We start from the raw sequence: 21,408 nt of genomic DNA on the forward strand, positions 1-21,408 counted from the left end.
CACGCAGAAACTCCGCATCCCCCCCCCCCAACAGACCCCCCCAGAGAACACGGAGCAAACACTCAGACCAGTTCCACTGCCCTCACAGCGCCATGAGCAGTACTGGAGTTGAGGGGGGATGAGGGGGGTTGGTGTCCCCCCTGAAATAAAAACATTCCAAATCATCCCCCCTGAAATAAAAACAGTCAAAATCATCCCCCCTGAAATAAAAACATTCAAAATCATCCCCCCTGAAATAAAAACAGTCAAAATCATCCCCCCTGAAATAAAATCGGTCAAAATCATCCCCCCTGAAATAAAAACGGTCAAAATCATCCCCCCTGAAATAAAAACAGTCAAAATCATCCCCCCTGAAAAAAAAATCGGTCAAAATCATCCCCCCTGAAATAAAATCGGTCAAAATCATCCCCCCTGAAATAAAAACGGCCAAAATCATCCCCCCTGGAATAACAACAGTCAAAATCATCCCCCCTGAAATAACAACAGTCAAAATCATCCCCCCTGAAATAAAAACAGTCAAAATCATCCCCCCTGAAATAAAAACAGTCAAAATCATCCCCCCTGAAATAAAAACGGTCAAAATCATCCCCCCTGAAATAAAAACAGTCAAATTCATCCCCCCTGAAATAAAAACAGTCAAAATCATCCCCCAAAATCGGTCAAAATCATCCCCCCTGAAATAAAATCGGTCAAAATCATCCCCCCTGAAATAAAAACGGTCAAAATCATCCCCCCTGAAATAAAAACGGTCAAAATCATCCCCCCTGAAATAAAAACAGTCAAAATCATCCCCCCTGAAATAAAATCGGTCAAAATCATCCCCCCTGGAATAAAAACAGTCAAAATCATCCCCCCTGAAATAAAATCGGTCAAAATCATCGCCCCTGAAATAAAAACAGTCAAAATCATCCCCCTTGAAATAAAAATGGTCAAAATCATCCCCCCTGAAATAAAAACAGTCAAAATCATCCCCCTTGAAATAAAAACAGTCAAAATCATCCCCCCTGAAATAAAAACATTCAAAATCATCCCCCCTGAAATAAAAACAGTCACAATCATCCCCCCTGAAATAAAAACAGTCAAAAGCATCCCCCCTGAAATAACAACAGTTAAAATCATCCCCCCTGAAATAACAACAGTCAAAATCATCCCCCCTGAAATAAAATCGGTCAAAATCCTCCCCCCTGAAATAAAAATGGTCAAAATCATCCCCCCTGAAATAAAAACAGTCAAAATCATCCCCCCTGAAATAAAAACGGTCCAAATCATCCCCCCTGTAAAACTGCCATCCCCCCTTGCCATCCCTTATGTCATTTCATCAATGAATGTGGTTTTACTGCTATTTCAACATTTAGAGTCATCACCAGAAAAATAACACCAGAAAAATAACTTATTTGACAATTTTCACCTGTTTCAAGTAAATTATCACTTGAAATCATTAGATCTGCCAGTGGGACAAGATTTATCTTCTTATTACAAGCAAAAAAATCTTGTTCCACTGGCAGATTTTTCTACTGATTTCAAGGGAAAATCTACTTGAAACAGGTGAAAATTGTTGTTTTTTCCAGTGATGTGTCTTGTTTTAAGTGTAATGAGATTTTTTTTACTAAAATGAGACATTTTAACTAGAAATAAGACATCTTGTTAAGATTTTGAGTTTTTGCTGTGATCCATTTTATGTATGTGAAGGACAGAATCATATTGATAAATTCAGAAAACGTTTTTTTATTTTTGTGTTTTGATGTACTTGATGTAAGCCCAGTGGATATTTAAAGCTTACAGAAGGCTGCATTTAACTGCTGCTATGTCATTCCTGCAGCATTTCTGCAGGTGTTTTGGTCAGTGCTATTATTTGTAATATATTATATTATTTTTAATCACCACAAATTATCTGTCCCCATATGATAAAATCCACCATTCCCCCTGATTTTTATTTACAACTCGAGTACTGTCTATAAGCAACATTATAAGTGGGCAAATACCTAGGTCTGGACGGCTCATCCGGGCGGCTGTACAGACACTGCAGAATTTGGTTGCTTTCCTCCTTCTCTGAGTTGGCAGGCTGAGGGGAGACCACTTTATATATGTTAAAGCAAGAAAAAACGTGTTTTTCATAATAGGTCCCCTTTAATAACGCTGGGATACAGAGTAACAGCACCCACTTCACCTGTGTCTTTACAATTCTGTTCAAAGCAGATAATAATAATAATCAATTTTATTTATAGAGAGGTTTTTAAAAGATCTCAAAGACGCTTCTCAGACACAAAGATAAAACATCGAGATCAGGAAAATTAAAAATTAAAAACCACAGGATAAAAAAGATAAGAGATAGATAAAGGATAATAAACAAATCACACATTATCAGATTAACATAATTATAGTTATAATTAACATTATAAAATTACTAATATAATTGCTTGTCTCTGTAACATCACCCATTATAACAGAGAAGAAATCACATTTAAAACATAACTTCATTGCAGCACACATCCTTTGAGCCTCCCTCCCAAAGACAACATGACAGCACCAAAAAAGATGTATCGTTGATTCCATTAAACAAAAACGACACTCATCTGACTCAATAATACCCCAAATCTTAAGCATTTTCCTAGTAGACAAAAATGATAGTCTTTAACTGAAAGAATTAAAAATGTGTCTAAAGCTGTTTTGAACATTAACTTAAGTACTTGTTCCCATGAGAAAGGAAAATCAAAAATATCCTCCCAAGTATTATAAGGTGTAACCACTAGAGATCTATATAATAATTCCATTTATTTTGTTTCCTTTTAACCATCTTATATTAAAAGGCTGGCAAACTAATAACTTTGTCATCCCACTATCAATCTTTTGTTTCCAATCTGTTTATTTCTCATCAGATTCAACTTCTAACCAGTTTTACGACACGAGAGAACAGGTATGACTCTTTATTTTTTACAGACCCTGATGTCGGTGGACGTCATGGTTACTGATAAGACAGATAAGATACAGATACAGATACAGATAAGATACTGTATGTCTGGTACTGCCATAAGGCAGGTTTCCACTAGACTAGAGGGAGTTCCAGGAAGATATTTCTGGACCAAGCTGTTTGTGCGTCTCCATTACCAGGAACGGCCCTGTAAAAGTGGCATTCAGAAACCTTTACGGGGCCTTATACGGAGAGGAGTCAATGGCGCTTTTCCACTAGTAACTACTCAGCCCAACTCAACTCGACTTCTAAGTGGGCTGAGTCGGGCTGTATCATCACACTACACGCCACCGATTGGCAGTTTTGTGCACGAACGAGTTCAAATGAACGCATTCATTGAATACGTTCATTTCTGTGAGAACGTTGAACTGAACGCAACATATTTGCAAATAAAGAACTTGAACTTGTTAATTCTGCAGATCACGAACTGGAACTTGAACTGTTCAGATTATGTGAGTTTCAGCTTCACTGTTTAGGTCCAATTATTAATTAATTATTAATTATTGCTGTATTATTATTAATACTTTTTATGTTTATTTGTTTTATGTAAAGAACTTTGTGTTGCATTTAATGTATGAAAGGTGCTTTATAAATAAAGTTTGATTTGATTTGATTTGATTTTAACGACTCAGACAGTAAAAATCTCACCTTTCTGTGCAAATGATGTTAGCCTACGCTGAGAAAACAAGTCCGAGCGTCTGCCTCGTCAACTTCAAATTTGAAACGTCATGTGGAGTTAAAGCATCTGTCCAGTGTGAGAAAATATCTGCAAGTCCTTGACAATCAAAAGAAAGTCATCAGGGAAGACCAAGAAGACCCAACAGTCCCAAACAAAACGACCCCAGTCCCCCTGCTGCTCCTTCAGGGGGTTGATTTCCCAGCAACAGGTAGACAAACTGATAATGGACTACATTGTTGGAGATTTACAGCCTCTGAGTAAAGTTGAAAAGCCACTAGGACAATACATGATTGTATACAGTGAACAGTTTTGGGATAGGGTGGCGTTTGATTTGTACTTCTCACCTAAAAATATTGAAATGAACTGAATTTGAACTAGTTGAAAATGAAAATGGTGAACTATGAACGTGAACTGTTCATTTTTAAACTATGTGAACTGAACTTTGAACTAGTTCATGAGAAGTATGAACTTGCACAACACTGCCGATTGGTCAGGGTGTTGGGAGTCAGACGTATAAATCAGGAGGCGGGCATCAGCGAAAGAGCGACTCTGACGGCGGCTTCTTGTTCATTTTATTCAACAGGCAATGACAGCGCAAAAGTCTGTTTGGTGATCCAACTCTGAGATGCAGATGTTCATAAACCTGGTGGCTGAGGAGAGAATTAAAAAGGGATCTAGACGGGCGATAAGGAACGACCAGATCTACCAGGAGCTCTGTCACTTCATATCTGCTCACGGCTCCAGCTGACTTTTCAGCAGCGCTGAGACAAAAAATAAATAAATAAAAATGAAAAAGCATCGCCGCTTGAAGCTTCTCTCACACTCATTTTATAACTTGATATCGAACACAAGTCACAGACCCAGCAGCACATCTTTAGTGTTGTTGTCTTCTTCGTTTAGATACACAATCAAATACGTCACAGCAGCTTCGCTCCAACTTCTTACTTCTGCTCCGGGTGCTGAATTGTTATGGAAAAGAATCTAGGCTGAGTCGAGCCGAATAGGTACTAGTGGAAAAGTGCCATAACAGGAACCTCTCTCACGTGAACATGAATCATGTCACCACAAATCAATTATTTAAGCATTTCGACCAAAGATTACAAAAAATGCCCAATAGATGGACTGAAGAGTCGGTTTAGGTCTTGTTGGCATATTACACCAATATAGAGTACGTTGGGAGGGTTTCTTTTAATCTCAAGCGCTACGACTGCTGTGTATGTAAAAAAAAAAAGCAAATGTAACATCCACTGTTAGCATGTTTCTTTTCTTTATTCTTCTGCTGCATTCTTCGTTTTGTGTCGGCCCTGCTGGAGGTTCCTGTCCGGCGGGTTTACCCTGAAGTCCCGCTCGTGGAAACGCGCCTTTAGACTGTACATAACAATGGACTGAGCATTCAATCACGTGACCCGTTGGTTTCTGAAGACCTTGAAGATCTTGAGGCCGGGTTTTCCTCGTACTAGGTGCAGCCAGGTTGCCCAGCAAGCCCACTGGGACACGCCCACCGCATGTTAAAGCTAAGTTAAGCTAAATTAGCTTTGCTCGCGGCTCCTTCAGCTGAACCCCGCCAACATATCTGCAGCGCTGCCGGCAGACGTTTACAGCGGGATACACCATTTAATATGTTGACTCAATGTCAAAATCAAAAGTGAGTATCGCGTTTAGCCAACATCGGGTTCGTGAAAGTGGCGGGTCTCTCTGCTGAGAACAATAGCCAGTCGTTACAGATGAAGAAGTGATAGCGCCGGCTAGCCATTGACTAAGCCGATTGTCAATAATAAATCATATTAGAAACAAATTTAATGTTTTATATAAACTCTCCTAGCATGGTACATAATTCACCCCTGTCAGAGTTATCATGGATGTGAAATCAAACTATTATATCTATATATTTTTAAACCAGGCTGTAAATGTTTATTTCTGCTCTAAAGTTGTTTTAACGCTTTAACACGGAGGTCAGTGGAAATGGACTCAGGGTTTGGAGCCTCTAGCGGCCAGTGGAGGAACTGCAGGGAATCTTACTTCCGCATGAGCGTCAATGGGGAAGTAAGATGGATACTCGGCCTGTTTAGAGCCCTGTCGCTTCCACAGATGATATCAAAAGCCCCTTTCACACAGAGATTCCGCAATATTGGTGTAAAGAAGTCCTGCCAATACGCCGCCTTTGTTGGTTCACACAGAACCATACAACGCCGGCATAACGCCGCTCCCGTCTGTAAATTCACACAGCATGCCGGCGTTCCGCAATCAGAGGCGTGACGACAGCGTCAGCGTCTAGTGTGACGTATAACACGCGCGTCGGGCAGCGACCTTAAATACAAAGAAGAAGAAGAGTATTATTTTCAAAACAATGGCGGGTAATGTGAGTGCGGAGGTGCTTTTGCTAACCGTGTACATTTTCACCACCATTCAAGCGCAAGCAAAGTTGCTGTCCGTTTTATTCAATATGCTGATGCATACTATGGCCCCGGCATGCCGGCTGTGTCATTCACACAGACACCGTTTCGTCTCTGTGACGGCTCTGTGACTACCTCCGCTGCCGGCTTATTGGTGGGGCCACTTGGCCCCCCCATTCCGCCTCCGTGACTTTCACACAGAACAGCGAGGCGGCTTAAAGGCGCAACGTTCCCGCCTCGAACTGGCTGTGTGAAAGGGCCTAATGTTTACTATTGATGTGAGGAGAATATGGGCTAATATTTTTAAAACAATCAATATTATTGGTTGACAACATTTAATATTTATAGTATAATGGAAACGCTTGATTTAAATGAATTAATCCACCGTTGACATTTTTAGAAAAAAGCCTCAAATATGTTGATTTTGTACACAAAAATGCTAAATCTGCACTTTGTAAATTCAGTATTAATTAATGCTTAAAGTGGCTAAACCGGACAACTTGACTCCAGACAGTAACTGTAGAGTCCATTCTGATAAGTTGGTATATTTTTCTTTTTATTGACTAGGTATATTAGCACATTACATGCTACAGAAAAACAGGAAATTTACCTTCAATTTAATATTTCATACCATTTTAACACATTGTAGTCTAAAAAAAAAAAAAAATGCTTCTTCAGGTCTGGGTGAAATGGCACAAAATTAAGGAACACAGTATTTGGCATGATGATTTTTTTTCTTGAGCTGTAAAAAAGGATAAGGTGCATATTAGTTTTTAAAAAAATTACAAAAATATGAAGGTGATGGAGTTGTAATTACTGCGTTGGTGTGATTGGCATAATAACCCCATGAAGTGACATTATTTTGTTCTTCTCACAAAGTCAATGACCAGAAACAGGTTTGTACTGTGCATCTGAAAACCCAAATAAAATATTACACAAGGCTCCACAACAAATACAAGTGGTATGAAAATAGAGCAGACAAACCAAAAAAACAGGAGAGAGAAAATCATGGGGTTATTTAGTCATCAACAAATTCTTGATTTAATAATAGGTCTGTTTTTTTTTTAAACAAATGGTACATTTAAGCATCAACAATCCAAACATTATTCTTTCAAGTCACTTTATGTAGGGAAACCACCTCTGACCGCATGGGGGCAGCATATGACGAGAAAGTTCATATGTCAACTCATGGATTTACTTTTGGTTTCCGAAAAATAAAGTAATTAAAACGGCAGTTTGCCAAATGACCACAAGGGACTACTTCAAAAGGGAGTCAGCGTGGCGGTTGAGGACAGCCCGGCCCGGCCGACTGAAGGACGTTCCCTGAACCATCTCCAGGTCGTCCAGTATTTCAGGATCCTTCCACTCCCACGAATTAGATCATTTAGCAAAAGGTTAATTAATCCCACCAAGCTGCTCTTGGCTACCTGTTCACGCCCGTGAGCTGGAGGGCTACGGAAAGTAGCTTTAAAACATTTAAAACAAAAGTTTTGACATGATGCCATTTCAAGGTTACATTTGATAGCAGACCCCCCCAGACAGTCTTCTAATGTTAACTGAGATTCTGTTTTACCCAAAACACAAATAAATGTCTCCTAAACGAAGACCAAGGGATTGTGGCGACTTAAACTAGCAAAATATTGCATATATTTATTAATAAGGTATACACGATGTGTTGTACAGTCTGTATGTGCCGCAAAATTTCTAATAAGCATATCATGGTAATAAAATGGCATTAATGTAGAGAAGTAAAACATTTTCCATAAATTTGAAAATTAAAAAAAAAAAGAAAAAAAAAAAAAAAATGGGAAGAAAAGTTTGCACAGTTTTACAAAATGTAAACTCAAGACATTGACATTGTATACATGTGGAAGATGGTTCATCTGTGTTCCTTTATAAATCTACTTGTGAAGACACCAGGAGTTATTCATCGTTACAGTTCAGCCTGCTTGCATACAGTTTTGGACACGTCACCCCCATCGTTCCCTCTCACAACCTGGATGAGTCAAACTAGTAATTCCAATAGGTTAAATACATTTAAGGCAGTGCTCTCTAGCATTCAGGCCCATCAGCTCCTCAAAAACTCTTTACCTCATGCACGAAGAGAAGTAGAGGAAGTGCAGCTCAACGAACACCCTTCAGCCGCCAATGGAACAACTTCTGGGTGAATGACTTGTACTTGCTATACATCTTTAGTTGAAACAAGGCTTTTATAATGAATCAATATGACACATGGGGAAAAAGAAAAAAGACCCAACACTGCTCCCATGACCTGCAGTAGCGTTGCTCCATTTCATTTGTATTCGTAACCACCTAGACGTTGTGCAAAAGGACAAGTTGACTCCATCTGTCTCCGTATCTGCTTCAAACGTTAAGCACAAAATGCCTTCGCTCGGCTATGCTTAAGAGGAGATCCGGTTACTAATGTGGGAATTCATCTTAATACCAGGTGTGAACACACTGAGGTGGCTGGGACGCCTCCCTGGTATCACCCTCCTCCCTTGGGAGAGGTTTTAGGTTTGGTCCAACTGGGAGAAGACTCCATGGCAGACTTAAGAAACTCCGGAGGGTTTTAATCTCCGGACCAGGCCGGGGAACCCCTTCCTCCTGGAAGAGCTAGAGGGGGGCTGAGGAGATGGAGGTCTGGGGTTCTCTGTTCACGTTTCTGCCCCCAGAACCCAACCTGGATAGGTAGAAGTAGGGCTGAACGATTAATTGCATTTGCGATAATATCGCGATGTGATAAAACGAGATTTTCTAACCGCAAAGGCTGCGATTTGACCAGTCACGTGCTCTGGTCACGTAATGTGCGAGTGAGCAGAGCGGGAAGAAAAGTCAACAGTGCCGCGTAACCTAGATCTTGGCCTCAGTGTTAGGGCTCGGCTTTATAAATATATGGGCTTTATGAATTTATTAAATATATGAGCGCGGAGTCGGCGTTGCGAGGAACTGCGCGCGACGTTGTGAGCCACACCTGCAGCTCGTCAGCTCATCAGGAGGAGAGGTTAAAGAGCGGGGCTGCCAGTTGTTCATTGCTGGTTTGTTTTGTTAACTCTGAGCTTTGTTGGTTTGTTTGTTAAGTTTGCTGGTGGTTTTTTTCTCCATGTAATTTTTGAGTTATTTGTGAAGAAGTTCTGAGTTCCCTGTGAGGAAGGTTTTTTTATTCCCTGTGGGAGTTTTTATGCATTTTTCTATTAAACTACGCCTCATTTTGGCTAAAGTTTAACCCGGTTTGGTGTCGTGCGATTGGATTCAGAGAGAACGACCCATAACACTCGTGTGTACAGACGTGTGTAGACGTGTGTAGACGTGTTAAAGAGGTAAAGCCACAGATTTGTTTTCTTTATTGTTGTAATCTGTGATTTAAATAAATCTGACATTGTTTATTATGAAACAGACTGATTTATTGCTTGTGTAGTTGAAAAATACATGAGAATGAAAAAAACCGCATATTAAATCGCAATAGAGGGAAAAAAAAAAAAATCGCAATTAGATTATTTTCAAAAATCGTTCAGCCCTAGGTAGAAGTTAAAGGACCGATGGATGGATGAACACACATGCTAAACGCTGGCCCATGTGATTGGATTTCTAAGGACACGTTAAAATTTTTTTAAGAAAACCCCTTTTAATTATTGTCAGAAGATGGATTTGTGTCTGAGACGCATTTAATATATATATGTGTGTATATATATATATATATATATATATATATATATATATATATATATATATATATACACATATATATATGTATTAAATGCGTCTCAGAGTGGTCCAGTAGCTCACAATAGCTTATCTCATCTAAAAACAGGCTTTTATTATTTGTTCTTTTCACACAACTGCATTTGAAGTGAACTGCGATGGCACACAGCAGTGGTTTAACACAGGAGCATAATCAGTAGTGATGCACCGAATGTTCGGTAACCGAAATTGTTCGGCCGAAAATAGCAAAAAAACACTTTCGGTGCTCAGTGGAATAAGTGGGGAAAAAAACAAACAATTAATAACGGTGTGTTTAGATGACGCAATCAAACAGCGGACAGCGTGGAGTGAGGGGCGAGCGGTGTTAAATGCAGCAAACATGTCAGCATGTCAGATCATTACTTGGATGTGGGGAAAAAGCGGAGGACACGAGAAATGATCCAGGCTGAGTTGGATTTGGGAAAGCCACTTGGTGATGGAGACGGTCACGGGACGCACAGCGCAGGAGATGGGGGAGAGAACGCAGAGAAAAGGGCCGATGCGGTGCGCCTCACTGTCTGATATGACGAGATCCTCCATCAGAGCCGGGCCGGGGGCGGGGCTTATGGCCAGGGCGCGGGGCGTATCAGCCCTCTGCAACCTGGAGCCTCTCGTCAGGCTGCAGAAATACCCGTCTCATTATCACAGCTTACACATGCCCATCAACGGGATTTACAAGTATTACCAGATGTAAGAGCAGAACATTAGAGCCTATTCGAGATTGTGAAAGATAATTCTCAAATTTGTTTTCCAAAAATTGGCAAAATAAATGAAAAACTGCGAAGAATCATTGTTCGGTATTATTCGGTATTCGGCCAAGTGTTTATTATTATGTTCAGTTTCGGCCACAAATTTTCATTTCGGTGCATCACTAACAATCAGTGAACAAAAAAGAAAAACAGTATTTGGCATGAGAGATGTCTATAGCTAAACCACTATTTCCCCTTTTCGTACAAAAGAAAAGAGGATTTGGTCTGTAGTGTAGGATGCAATAAGCGTGTGAAGTTGTGAAGCTCAGGACGAGAGCTGTTCTCTGCAAGTGTTTGATCATTTTGCTCAGAATTTCAGTCTTTCTGTAAGAAACCCCACCGATACAAGATGCTTGTTTTTTTTCTAGGTGCAAATGATTCCTTCAGGTGAAAATACAAAAATACCAGAAGAATGGAAGAGCAGGCGGACGCCTGGTGCATCTAAACTTAGCATTTGACTTATAAATGCCAAGAACAATCCATTAGAAATGTCTAAAACCAAAAGGTGTGACAAATGTTAAATGTCTTTCAGTCACTTTTCCATCTAATTTGGTTTGAACACATTTGCGTGTAGTTTCTTCCTCAGTGGGGGGTGAACTGAGTGAAGCGCATCAAAACCCTCTGATCCCCCTGAAGGAAGGCGTTATCATGCAGCCCGACCAGCCATTTCAACACTTTTCCTCAAAGGAACAAAGAACCGGTCTGGTTCTTTGGAGATGGAGAGGAAATCCTCTGTGGACACCACTGGATAAATAGAAACTAACACAAGAAACTAAGCATGTGATGTCACCAGAATGACAACCAGACTGGTATCAACAAGACATCCATGGATGGCTGCAGTAGGGAATGAATGCCGGTTAAGCCCCGCCCCCTTAGCTACTGTTGTACAAAGTTCTATGGAAATGGTCAGAGTAATGTTTCAGACCAACTTTGGACACAAAAAGACTACGTGTTGTCCAAAGCATTCAGATGAGTTAAATACGCTATGGAGAGATATGTACAAAATAGATATGGTTGGTAACATGGTTAAATTGTAATAAATCAACTCCACTGTCCATCCACTCATAATGCCTGGAATTGTTATTGCAAACACACTAGACAAAGTTTGAAATGTTTCTTTGGGGGGGGGGGGGGGGTAAACTCCATAAATCAGATGAGGGGTCAGGACCTTCCAGTGTTTTTCTGTGGAGCTAAAACCGACAGAAGTCCAAGTTCTGGTCCTTGTAGAACTGATTCTCATCATCCCTTGGCACATCGGCTTTACAGAGAGGACGGTTCTGCAGCCGTCTTGTTTGTCTTGTATGGTGGCTCTTGTACGGGTTGCTACATAAAGCCCACCCCCCTTTGAGAAGTTGAGGTTCGGTACACTCTGTACCGGTGGAAATGGCTGTGACGGGTCTGGTCACCAGCTGTTGTACTCCTAAAGCTCGATCTGGAGAGATTATTCTGACGGGTCATTGAGAAAACATCTATGTAAAAGTGATCTACACACGACTGCGCCAGACCTGAACCAGAATCCGACCACAATCCACCCTTTTAAGCAGTTTCTGTCCCCCTGTTTTGTCCAGGTGAATGCACCAGAATTTATCTGACCTGGACTGAATGTTAAGATCAAAAGAAGGAAAAAAAAAAAAAAAAAAAAAAAAGCACAGAAAAATGTGCATCGTCGTCCCTAAATCTGCTCCACAAACACTGTCCTACGGTACATCAAAAATAATCACAGTAATTTGCCATCCTGTTCTTTCTTGGATCGAGTGAGTAAAGACAGCCTGGAAATTATTTGTACATCATTAATAAATATAAAAAACCCTCACCAAAAGCAAAAAAGGCATGTTATGGTGTCCGACTGTTTTGTTTTTTTTTCTTTTTAAAGCGGCTTCAGACATGACTTTGAACAAGCCAGCAGACACGGTTGGTAAGGATGACTTAGAATTGAAAAAATATAAATGTAGGCAAACCGACCCCAGTCTGACCTTAGTGTAAACTCAGACACCAGGCGAGATCAGCCAGCTCGTCCTGCGCCGACAGCGTCAGCAGAGACCGACCAGTTCAGCTCATCGGTTCACACATCATGTACTTGGAGAGATCTTTCCGAGCTTGGAAAAGCAGCCAGGGCAGACTGGAGGCGACGGGAGCGAGCGTTTCTCAGCTCTCGTCGTCAGGATTGTGCTGTTCCAACAGCCGAACGTGGGTGAAGGGAAAGTGGCCGCGTTTTCCTTTACACTCGCCCTCCCACTGGCCGTTCACGTTGATCTTGGTCACTTTTACCATGTCCCCCACCTGTTAATGACAAATACACATCAGTAGGGAAACATTTCACCTCTCAGGTCAAGCCTAGAGCATGCTGGCAACCATCAATACAAACTCTGAGTGGGACCTGAACTGTAAAGCCTGCCGAAAGAGCAATATTGACATAAAACAGACAGACCCACCCTCATTTTCACAGCTGGACAACAGCAAGACCACACAGAAACAGAGATCTCCGTTAAACTTGTCCCCTCCTCCCTGTTTTTATGGCATTAATCACATGCACTCAACACAAGGGGCGGGAGGGGGTCCCACATCACCCGCGTTCCCTCACCGGCCTGGGCCTGGGACGGGTGGGTCGGGTTACCCGGGCCTGGCGGGGCCCGCCGTGCAGCCTGGGGTGCCTTCTGGCGGTGCTGGATCCCCCCGGGGAGGGGGAAACGGTGCGTGATTGTATGTCTGTGTCGGTGAGAATGCGGTATGGAAGGGTCCTGCCATGGAGGATTTGAGCCTCCATTGGCAGGACATCAAAAACTTAATAATTTATCAATATTATATTATACAAAGATGGTTATTATTATTAGTATTATTATTAGTATTATTATTAGTATTATTATTAGTATTATTATTAGTATTATTATTATTATGTATAGTATATTATATTATTATTAGTATAGGTATCGGATAGGTGAATGGATGAATGAATGGGATGCCTGGGTCTGGGGCCCTCCGTTGTCGGGCCTGCGCGTGTGTCGCCTTGTTGGGGGGTTCCCTCTCTCCGGGCCCGTCTCCGGTCCCCCCCGCTGCCTCTACGGCGGGGCGCCCCTCTGGTCTTGGAGGGCCACTTTCGTGGGGGACGGGTGCGCCTGCCCGCGTCGGCGGCCGGGGCGGCTCTGTCTCTCCGGGCGGGCTGGCCCCCTGCCGGGTGGGGGTCGCTGGCCTGAAGGGTGAGGGCCTCCTGGCCGCGTGTCCGGCCCGGACCGGGTGGCCGGGGATTGCCTGGGTCGCGGTCCGCCGCCGCGGGATCCCTGGCTGCTTCTTTCCGCGCCGTGGGGGCCCCGCCCGCGGGCCCCCTCGGCCGCTGCCGGGTGGGGGGGGGGGGCCTCGCAGGCGGTGGGTTGCCTCCCTCCTACTTCTCCCCTCTGTGGGGTTGCCGGTGGCCTGGGTTCCGGGCTCTTCCTTGTCGGCCTCTGGTCTCACGGGTGGCGGGGTTGCTCCCCCCCCTCCCCCACTATAGATACACTTCAGGTGGAGCTTTGTTTGGTTTATTACACACATACACACACACACACACACACACACACACACACACACACACACACACACACACACACACATATAGTAATTTAGTCACACGCATACACACACACACACACACACACACACACACACACACACACACATGCATGATCATATACATACACACACACACGCATAGACATACACACTGGCTTGTTCACCTGCATGCTGGCTCTCTAGTTTTTGGGTTTAGGTAGCGGTAGCGATAGCTTAGCTCAGACTGCGATCAGATCTCAAGATTTAGGTCGATTGCTGTTCGTGTTTTGGATGGCTCCGTGCCGGTTTCGTGCTTTGTTTGTGGTTTTTTTGTTGCAGATTTCCAGTGCTTGACGTGTGTCTCCGTGTGTTCCTGCTTCCTGGATTGGCAGTGGATGTCGTCACCACCCCCCCCACCCCCTCCCCCCCAAAAAAAAAAAAAAAAAAAAAAAAACACTGGGTTTGTATGTGTATGTTTATGTATGTGTACGCATATGTGTGCGTATATATATGTATATATTACATATAGTAATAATGCACATATATACACTTTTGGTTTCTACCGTCATGGTATCAATCAATAATATGTGTGCAGACAAGGTAAAAAAAAAAAAAAAAAAAAAAAAAAAAAAAACTTGTCCCCATCCATCCATTATCTATACCCGCTTTATCCTTTGCAGGGTCACGGGGGTCTGCTGGAGTCTATCCCAGCTACTTTCAGGCGAGAGGCAGGGGTTCACCCTGGACAGGTCGCCAGTCCACCGCACAAACAACCAGACATACTCACACTCACACCTACGGGCAATTTATAATCATCAATTAACCTACTACGCATGTTTTTGGGTCTGTGGGAGGATGCCAGGGTACTCAGAGGAAACCCACGCAAGCACGGTAAACTGTTTTTTTCTACGTAGTTGGGCTTCATGTTTGCACCCAGGTAGGGCTGGGCGATATATCGAGATTTTAATATATATCGATATATTTTCAAACGCGATATGGTACGAGACAATATCGTTTATATCGATTTAATTTTTTTTTTTTTTTTATGATTTTGATATAGCTTATTTTGTGACAAATTGACTTGAATGTTTTATTTGAGATTTGCACAAATGTTTTGTTATTTGCACAACTGTCAACCTCAGTGGAAAAGTCTGCCTGTTACTGTCTACATTGTATTAATTGCTCAATGTATTTTAATTTAATTGTTATGCAGGAAAGGGATATTTGTTTTATTTTATTCAAGAAGCATTTTTATTCTATATATGCAGGCAGTTTATTTTTATTTAATTTGTTTTATACATTTTGATATTGTGCAGACCTCTGTTAATAAAGGTACCTGTGTGACATTTGGCACGAGGCTTTGTATTAAAACGGACTGTTTTTTTAAGGGTTTGCCTCAGAAAAAAATGAAACTAACAGGGATGCTATGCTATAATGCTTTGGGGGAAACCCCAATTATGGCACAGAAAAAATATCGATATATATCGAGTATCGCCATTCAGCTAGAAAATATCGAGATATGACTTTTGGTCCATATCGCCCAGCCCTACCTCCAGTAGATGCTTCATTCCTGCAGAAGCGAGCTGCTGACCTGGACAAGACGGGTTACTGATATGCCAGCGACGGGGGTGGCTGAGGATCTGTTTGTACAGATACAAAAAGAACTGGACAAACCCTAGTTTGCCATCAGAGTGCTGGCGCTTAGGTAGTCGCCTTACTGATAAGAGCGGAGTGGATGTGTTAAAAGCCGCGGGAACGCAAATGGGTGTACGAACCTTGCGGGTGTCCTTCTGAAACCCACCCTCATTTCCCACGCATGTTGGCAGATCGTGGGTTAAAGACTAGTTGGAGGACCTGAGTCGCATCCAGATCACGTACCGTGCGGCTTGCCAGTCACCCGTCGGTCACACAACAACTTTGTGACTCCCGGTTGTTTCTGCGGTGTGAAAACAACCGCAGACAGCAATGATGCAACCAGGGTTTTAAAAACAGTCCAGCCGCAGGAAATTGTTGCAATCAGCTTTGTAAGCTCAATCAGCCTCATGACACCAGTCTAACCGGGCCGCAGAGAGGCTGGACTGTTGAAGGCGACTACGTCTGCAAACCTGAAGTTATCAGAAATAAACCGATTTGGTGTAACTTTGCTCTCAGTTTATTCCACTAAATCTTACGGAAGTGTTGTGATCTCTCCTGTCGCTCCTCCCGGCTCCAGTTGCAGTTTATACACATAAAAGATTTTAAGATAAATCAATAAATACGTCAGTAGCAGAACCAGCTTGCATTTCAGCAGATGCTCTGATTTTTCAGACTACGCAACAAACTTTAAAAGAGATCGGTGAAGGATAAAAATCCATTCAGCGCCAATTGAGTTCAGATCATCGTAAAATAATCTGACAAACTCGATTATGTCAAACTGTCTATTAACCTTTGTAGTTGTTGAATGTTATTGACTAATCTGTCCGAGAAAACAGCCAGCTTTGTTGCGGCCGGCTCCGGTGGTAATGAATGCACAATGCACAGTAAACACAGCGGGCCCATGAAGACGGGCCATTGTTGGGACCCGAGGACGGAGTCGTCTCCGCTGTCAAAGTCCTCGCGTGTGCTTCAGCCTACGTTGGTAAAGACGCTGTGTGGACGCTCACATGCATGAGTAAGCTATTACCGCAATCAGGACAGAGGAAAAACAGCTTCAGCGTGAACAGTGGGACAAAAATAAATACAGAGTGGAACTTCTACCTCCAGCGCGAGCGCCGTCTTGTCGTAGGCGTTGGGGACCCTCTTCTGAATGGCTCGCGCGTAGACGGGTCCGTTCTGAAGGTTGGGGAGCTGAGTGCTGACCACTGGTTGAGCATACTGGCCCGGATCACCAGGAGGGCTGCTCTGAAGAACGCCTGCTCCATCGGCGCCGCCCCCTACCCCTCCAGCGAGCCCTCCCTGTCCGGCCCCCACTCCTGGGGAGCCCAGACCGCCGGCCGTGGGGGAGGCGGGCCGGTACTTCTCCACGTAGGGCACAGGGATCATCCCGACTCGGCCCTCCTGGTTGGCTGCTTTCCACCACTGCTCCTCTGGCTTCTCCAGCACACGAAGGACGTCCCCCTTACGGAAGGGGAGGTCCTCATCGTCGTTACCGGGGAAGTCGAAGAGTCCCCGCACAAAGCAACCCTCCTCGAGCTGCTGGGGGACCCCGGCCGAGGACGGGCTGACAAAGCCCGTCTGCTTGGCCTTGTTCACGGGCTCGATGAGCGTCGTGGTGTCCAGATAGTGGATCTTATAAAACTCCAGCAAGGCTGGTAGCGCCTCAAACTCCTGATCGCCGATCTGGAACTGGGGAGGAGCCGAACCTGGTGGAGAAGAGGTCAAACCATTACTAACATAAATCAAAGCGCCATTTAAACTGTATACTCAACAATAAACTATGATTTGCTGATCTTTGTGCTTTCGTGAGAATGCACCAACACTAATTTGACATTTATCCATCTTGTAAAGGTTTGTAAAACTGCATCTGGACAAACTTCTGGACCTATTAGACCAAGGGGGTTTTGTTTTAGAAACCCAAACAGGATTTAGGCAGAACCACCCACTGTCCAGCATGGTGGTGGAAGGGTGATGATTAGGAGCTGTCCTGCAGCTACAGGAAATACCACCGTAAACTTCTCTGTATACCAAAAATTTTCTATGGGTAAATGTGGGGTCATGTGACGACTATGGGTGTAAATATCGGACTATGCCGCTAGTGCTAGCCAATGACCTTGTAAATGGGATCGGGCCAGTTTCAAAGTACGCAGCTTATTTGCAGGGGGAAAAAATGTAGTGGTTATTTCTGATATGACGGAGGCATGTCTGTCGTGGAATTGATCACAAAATGTATTTTTTTTTTTTGTTTTAGTACTTTCGGATGTCCACAAGAACATCTGAAGCCCACCAAATCAGACAGAGAGCTGTGAGTGAGCAGCTTCATTTTTCTTCCGTTATCTGCCCGACTCACCACTAATTAAAAGCTGTGGCTGCACAAATGTCCAAAATATCAGAATGCACAAAATCACTTCTCTCTCTGCTGCTGTAGGTGGATCTATAAGATTATTATAATATAATAATAACCACTTTGTTCATCAGTATACATGGAAGCACACTGAAATTTGTCCTCTGCTTTTTAACCCATCACTAGTTAGACTAGGAGCAGTGGGGTGCCTTTATTCTGGCACCCGGGGAGCAATTACGGTTAAGGGCCTTGCTCAGGGGCCCAAGGTGGTATATTTTTGGTTTCCATCTTTGGGGCTCGAACCCAAGCCCACCTCTGTAACCACGAGACTACGACCACGATCTCTGCATTTAACCCATCTCTAATTAGACTAGAGAGCAGTGTGCTGCTGTTTGGAAGGTTGAGGGCCTTGCTCAGGGGCCCAGGGTGGGTCACCTTGGTTGCAATCTGGGACCAGTCCACTTCTGTAACCGCTAGACTTCCACTCCCCAATCATGGGGGTACTTAGGATTGTCCACATGCATGCCGGGTCCGTCCAGCCCCGCTCTCCCACGGAGCTGCGGGTCCCGTCAGGGTTTTGCCACCCGTCCCTTGAAATACGGAATCTTTACGTAATTGGGAATTAAAAGTTGCTTTCGGTATTGGTTCAATACGGAAAGCAACTTTTTATTCCCAATTACGTAAAGATTCCGTACATATATTATGCTCTTATTTATTGATGGCATAATATACAGGTGAAGGTCGGAAAATTTGAATATATTGCAAAACTTAATTTGTAGTAAATTCAACTAAAGGTGAAACAAATATATTATTTCCCACTACATTCAAAGTGAGATATTTCAAGCCTTTATTCTTATAATTTTGATGATTATGGCTCACAGTTTAAGAAAACTCCAAATGAAAAATCTCAAAATATTAAAATATTTTATGAAATCCATAAACAATCCAATCATCAAAATTATACCAAAGGTTTAACATATCTTGCTTGGCATGTAATGAGACTATTTAATGTATGAGTTTTGCCTTTTAAGTTGAATTATTGAAATAAATTCACTTTTACACCATATTCTAATTTTCAGACCTGTATGCTATATTATATCCATTTGGTTGATGTGGACATACATATATAGCATAATAATAATATATTATAATAGCTGGATATTTGATTTGATTTATTTTTGTACATGTAAAAAAAAAAGAAACAACACTTCCTGAGAAGTTTAAGAAAACAACAATAAAACAAAACAAAGAATTTCATCCTTTAAAACTTGCTAACTTGATTTACATGTGCCAAAAAAAGGAGTAGGAAGAAGTGTAAACTTATTTAGTTCTATCCCCATTCACTGATCATTTAACCTGTATTGATAAATATTCATACACTGTACTGACACTGCTAAGTAACATTATTATTATTACTACTATAATATACTGTAATTATACTCACACACATCCTTATACATGCATACTTCTATATATTTGTACACATATGCCCATATAGATATTTATATAAATATATATATATATATATATATATATATATATATAGTACTCGAGTTGACGGGGGATGGCATCCCCCCTGAAATAAAAACGGTAAAAATCATCCCCCCTGTAAAACTGCCATCTCCCCTTTCCATCCATTATGTCATTTCATCAATGGTTTTGGTTTTACTGCTATTTCAACATTTAGAGTCATCACCAGAAAAATAACTTATTTGACAATTTTCACCGGTTTCAAGTCAATTTTCACTTGAAATAAGTAGAAAAATCTTCCAATGGGACAAGATTTATATTCTCATTACAAGCAATAAAATCTTGTTCCACATGCAGATTTTTCTACTTATTTTAAGTGAAAATTGTTGTTTTTTCCAGTGATGAGTCTTCTTTTAAGTGTAATTAGATTTTTTTTTACTAAAATGAAACATTTTAACTAGAAATAAGACAAATATTCTTGTTAAGATTTTGAGTTTTTGCAGTGATCCATTTTACTTATCCTGTGATGGACAGAGTCATATTGATAAGTTCAGAAAACTGTTTTTTATTGTTGTGTTTTGATGTATTTGATGTAAGCCCAGTGGATATTTAAAGCTTACAGAAGGCTGCATTTAACTGCTGCTATGTCACACCTGCAGTATTTCTGCAGGTGTTTTGGTCAGTGCTATTATTTGTAATATATTATTTTATTTGTAATCGGCACAAATTATCTGTCCCCATATGATAAAATCCACCATCCCCCCTGATTTTTTTTACAACTCGAGTACTGTATGTATGTGTATGTATATATATATATATATATATATATATATATATACATACATATATATATATATATATATACACACACACACACACACACACACATACACTTTGCTGCCCATTTCTGTTCATAAATATCCACAGATCTACCCATTCACCCAGTTTCAGTTGCTAGCATGGTTGTCTGTCTGTACAGTCATGCAAGTTCAATGCTATTAAGGCACTTTAAACTTATCAAAGCATTTTGTTTTTTCATATAAAATAAATACATTTCTATGCAGTTTAGAAGTTTTTGGGGATGTCCCTTTTCTTGGCGCCTGCACTGCTGAAATCGGGGGGGAAATCGTCTCAGCCCACGGCCGCGCAAATCAGAGTCACGCCGCTGGTGCGGGCTTGAATGAACGTAAACTAGGGGAGGCTAAGTTAGCTCCAGGCTGATTTATGGTTCCGCGTCACACCAACGCAGAGGCTACGGCGTAGGGTACGCGTACCCTACGCCGTAGGCTCGGCGTCGATTTAACGCAGCAGCTAAAACGTCCCCCCCAAACTCCGCGTACATCCGAACAGAGAGTTACCTGGGCCGGACAGCCGGTGGTTGACGGTCCTGTTGATGATGTAGTGCGACACCTTGGAGTTCTCGGACACGGACAGCACGTAGTCCCCGGGGCTGGTGATGGAGTCCCGCACCAGGAACACGCCGTGTCGCTGCCCCTGCAGCAGGGACACCGCCTCCTGGCGGCTCAGCCGGCCCCAGTACCAGCTAGCTCGGTCCTCGGCGTTAAAGTTCCCGGCCATGGTTGTGCTGAAGTCGTTTTGCCCGAGGCTTGAGGCCCCCCGCTATCCGAAACTCATACAAGAAAACTTTGGTGGACTGTAGCAGCGCGGGAGAAGAGGGCGGGAAACCCCCACCAAAACCTCACCACCGGCTTTTTCAGTATCAACGTGAAGGCAGTGGGGGGCTGACCTGCTGCTTTACGAACTGGATTGTTTATCCGCTAAGCTGAAGCTCAAAAAAGTCACCCCCACTGATGAGAAGTAAATGTAACACAGGAACTCCAGGAATGAAATGGCGGATCTCGGGAAAAGTTGACCTCATCTACCGGAAGAGATGCCGGTCCCTGGGA

General features: G+C 42.5%; 1 protein-coding gene across 1 annotated transcript; it reads right to left on the reverse strand.

Moving 5' to 3' along the window:
• Positions 1 to 10,515: 10,515 nt before the first annotated feature.
• On the reverse strand, positions 10,516 to 21,408 carry LOC133459933 (adapter molecule crk-like). The gene is made up of 3 exons (XM_061740337.1): positions 20,860 to 21,408; positions 16,789 to 17,393; positions 10,516 to 12,810 (listed from the first exon to the last, which is right to left on the reverse strand). Exons 1-3 carry the CDS (start codon positions 21,077 to 21,079, stop codon positions 12,676 to 12,678), a joined length of 960 nt encoding a protein of 319 aa, XP_061596321.1. The 5' UTR covers positions 21,080 to 21,408; the 3' UTR covers positions 10,516 to 12,675.

Source organism: Cololabis saira, chromosome 14 (assembly GCF_033807715.1).
Source record: "Cololabis saira isolate AMF1-May2022 chromosome 14, fColSai1.1, whole genome shotgun sequence".
NCBI lineage: Eukaryota > Metazoa > Chordata > Actinopteri > Beloniformes > Belonidae > Cololabis > Cololabis saira.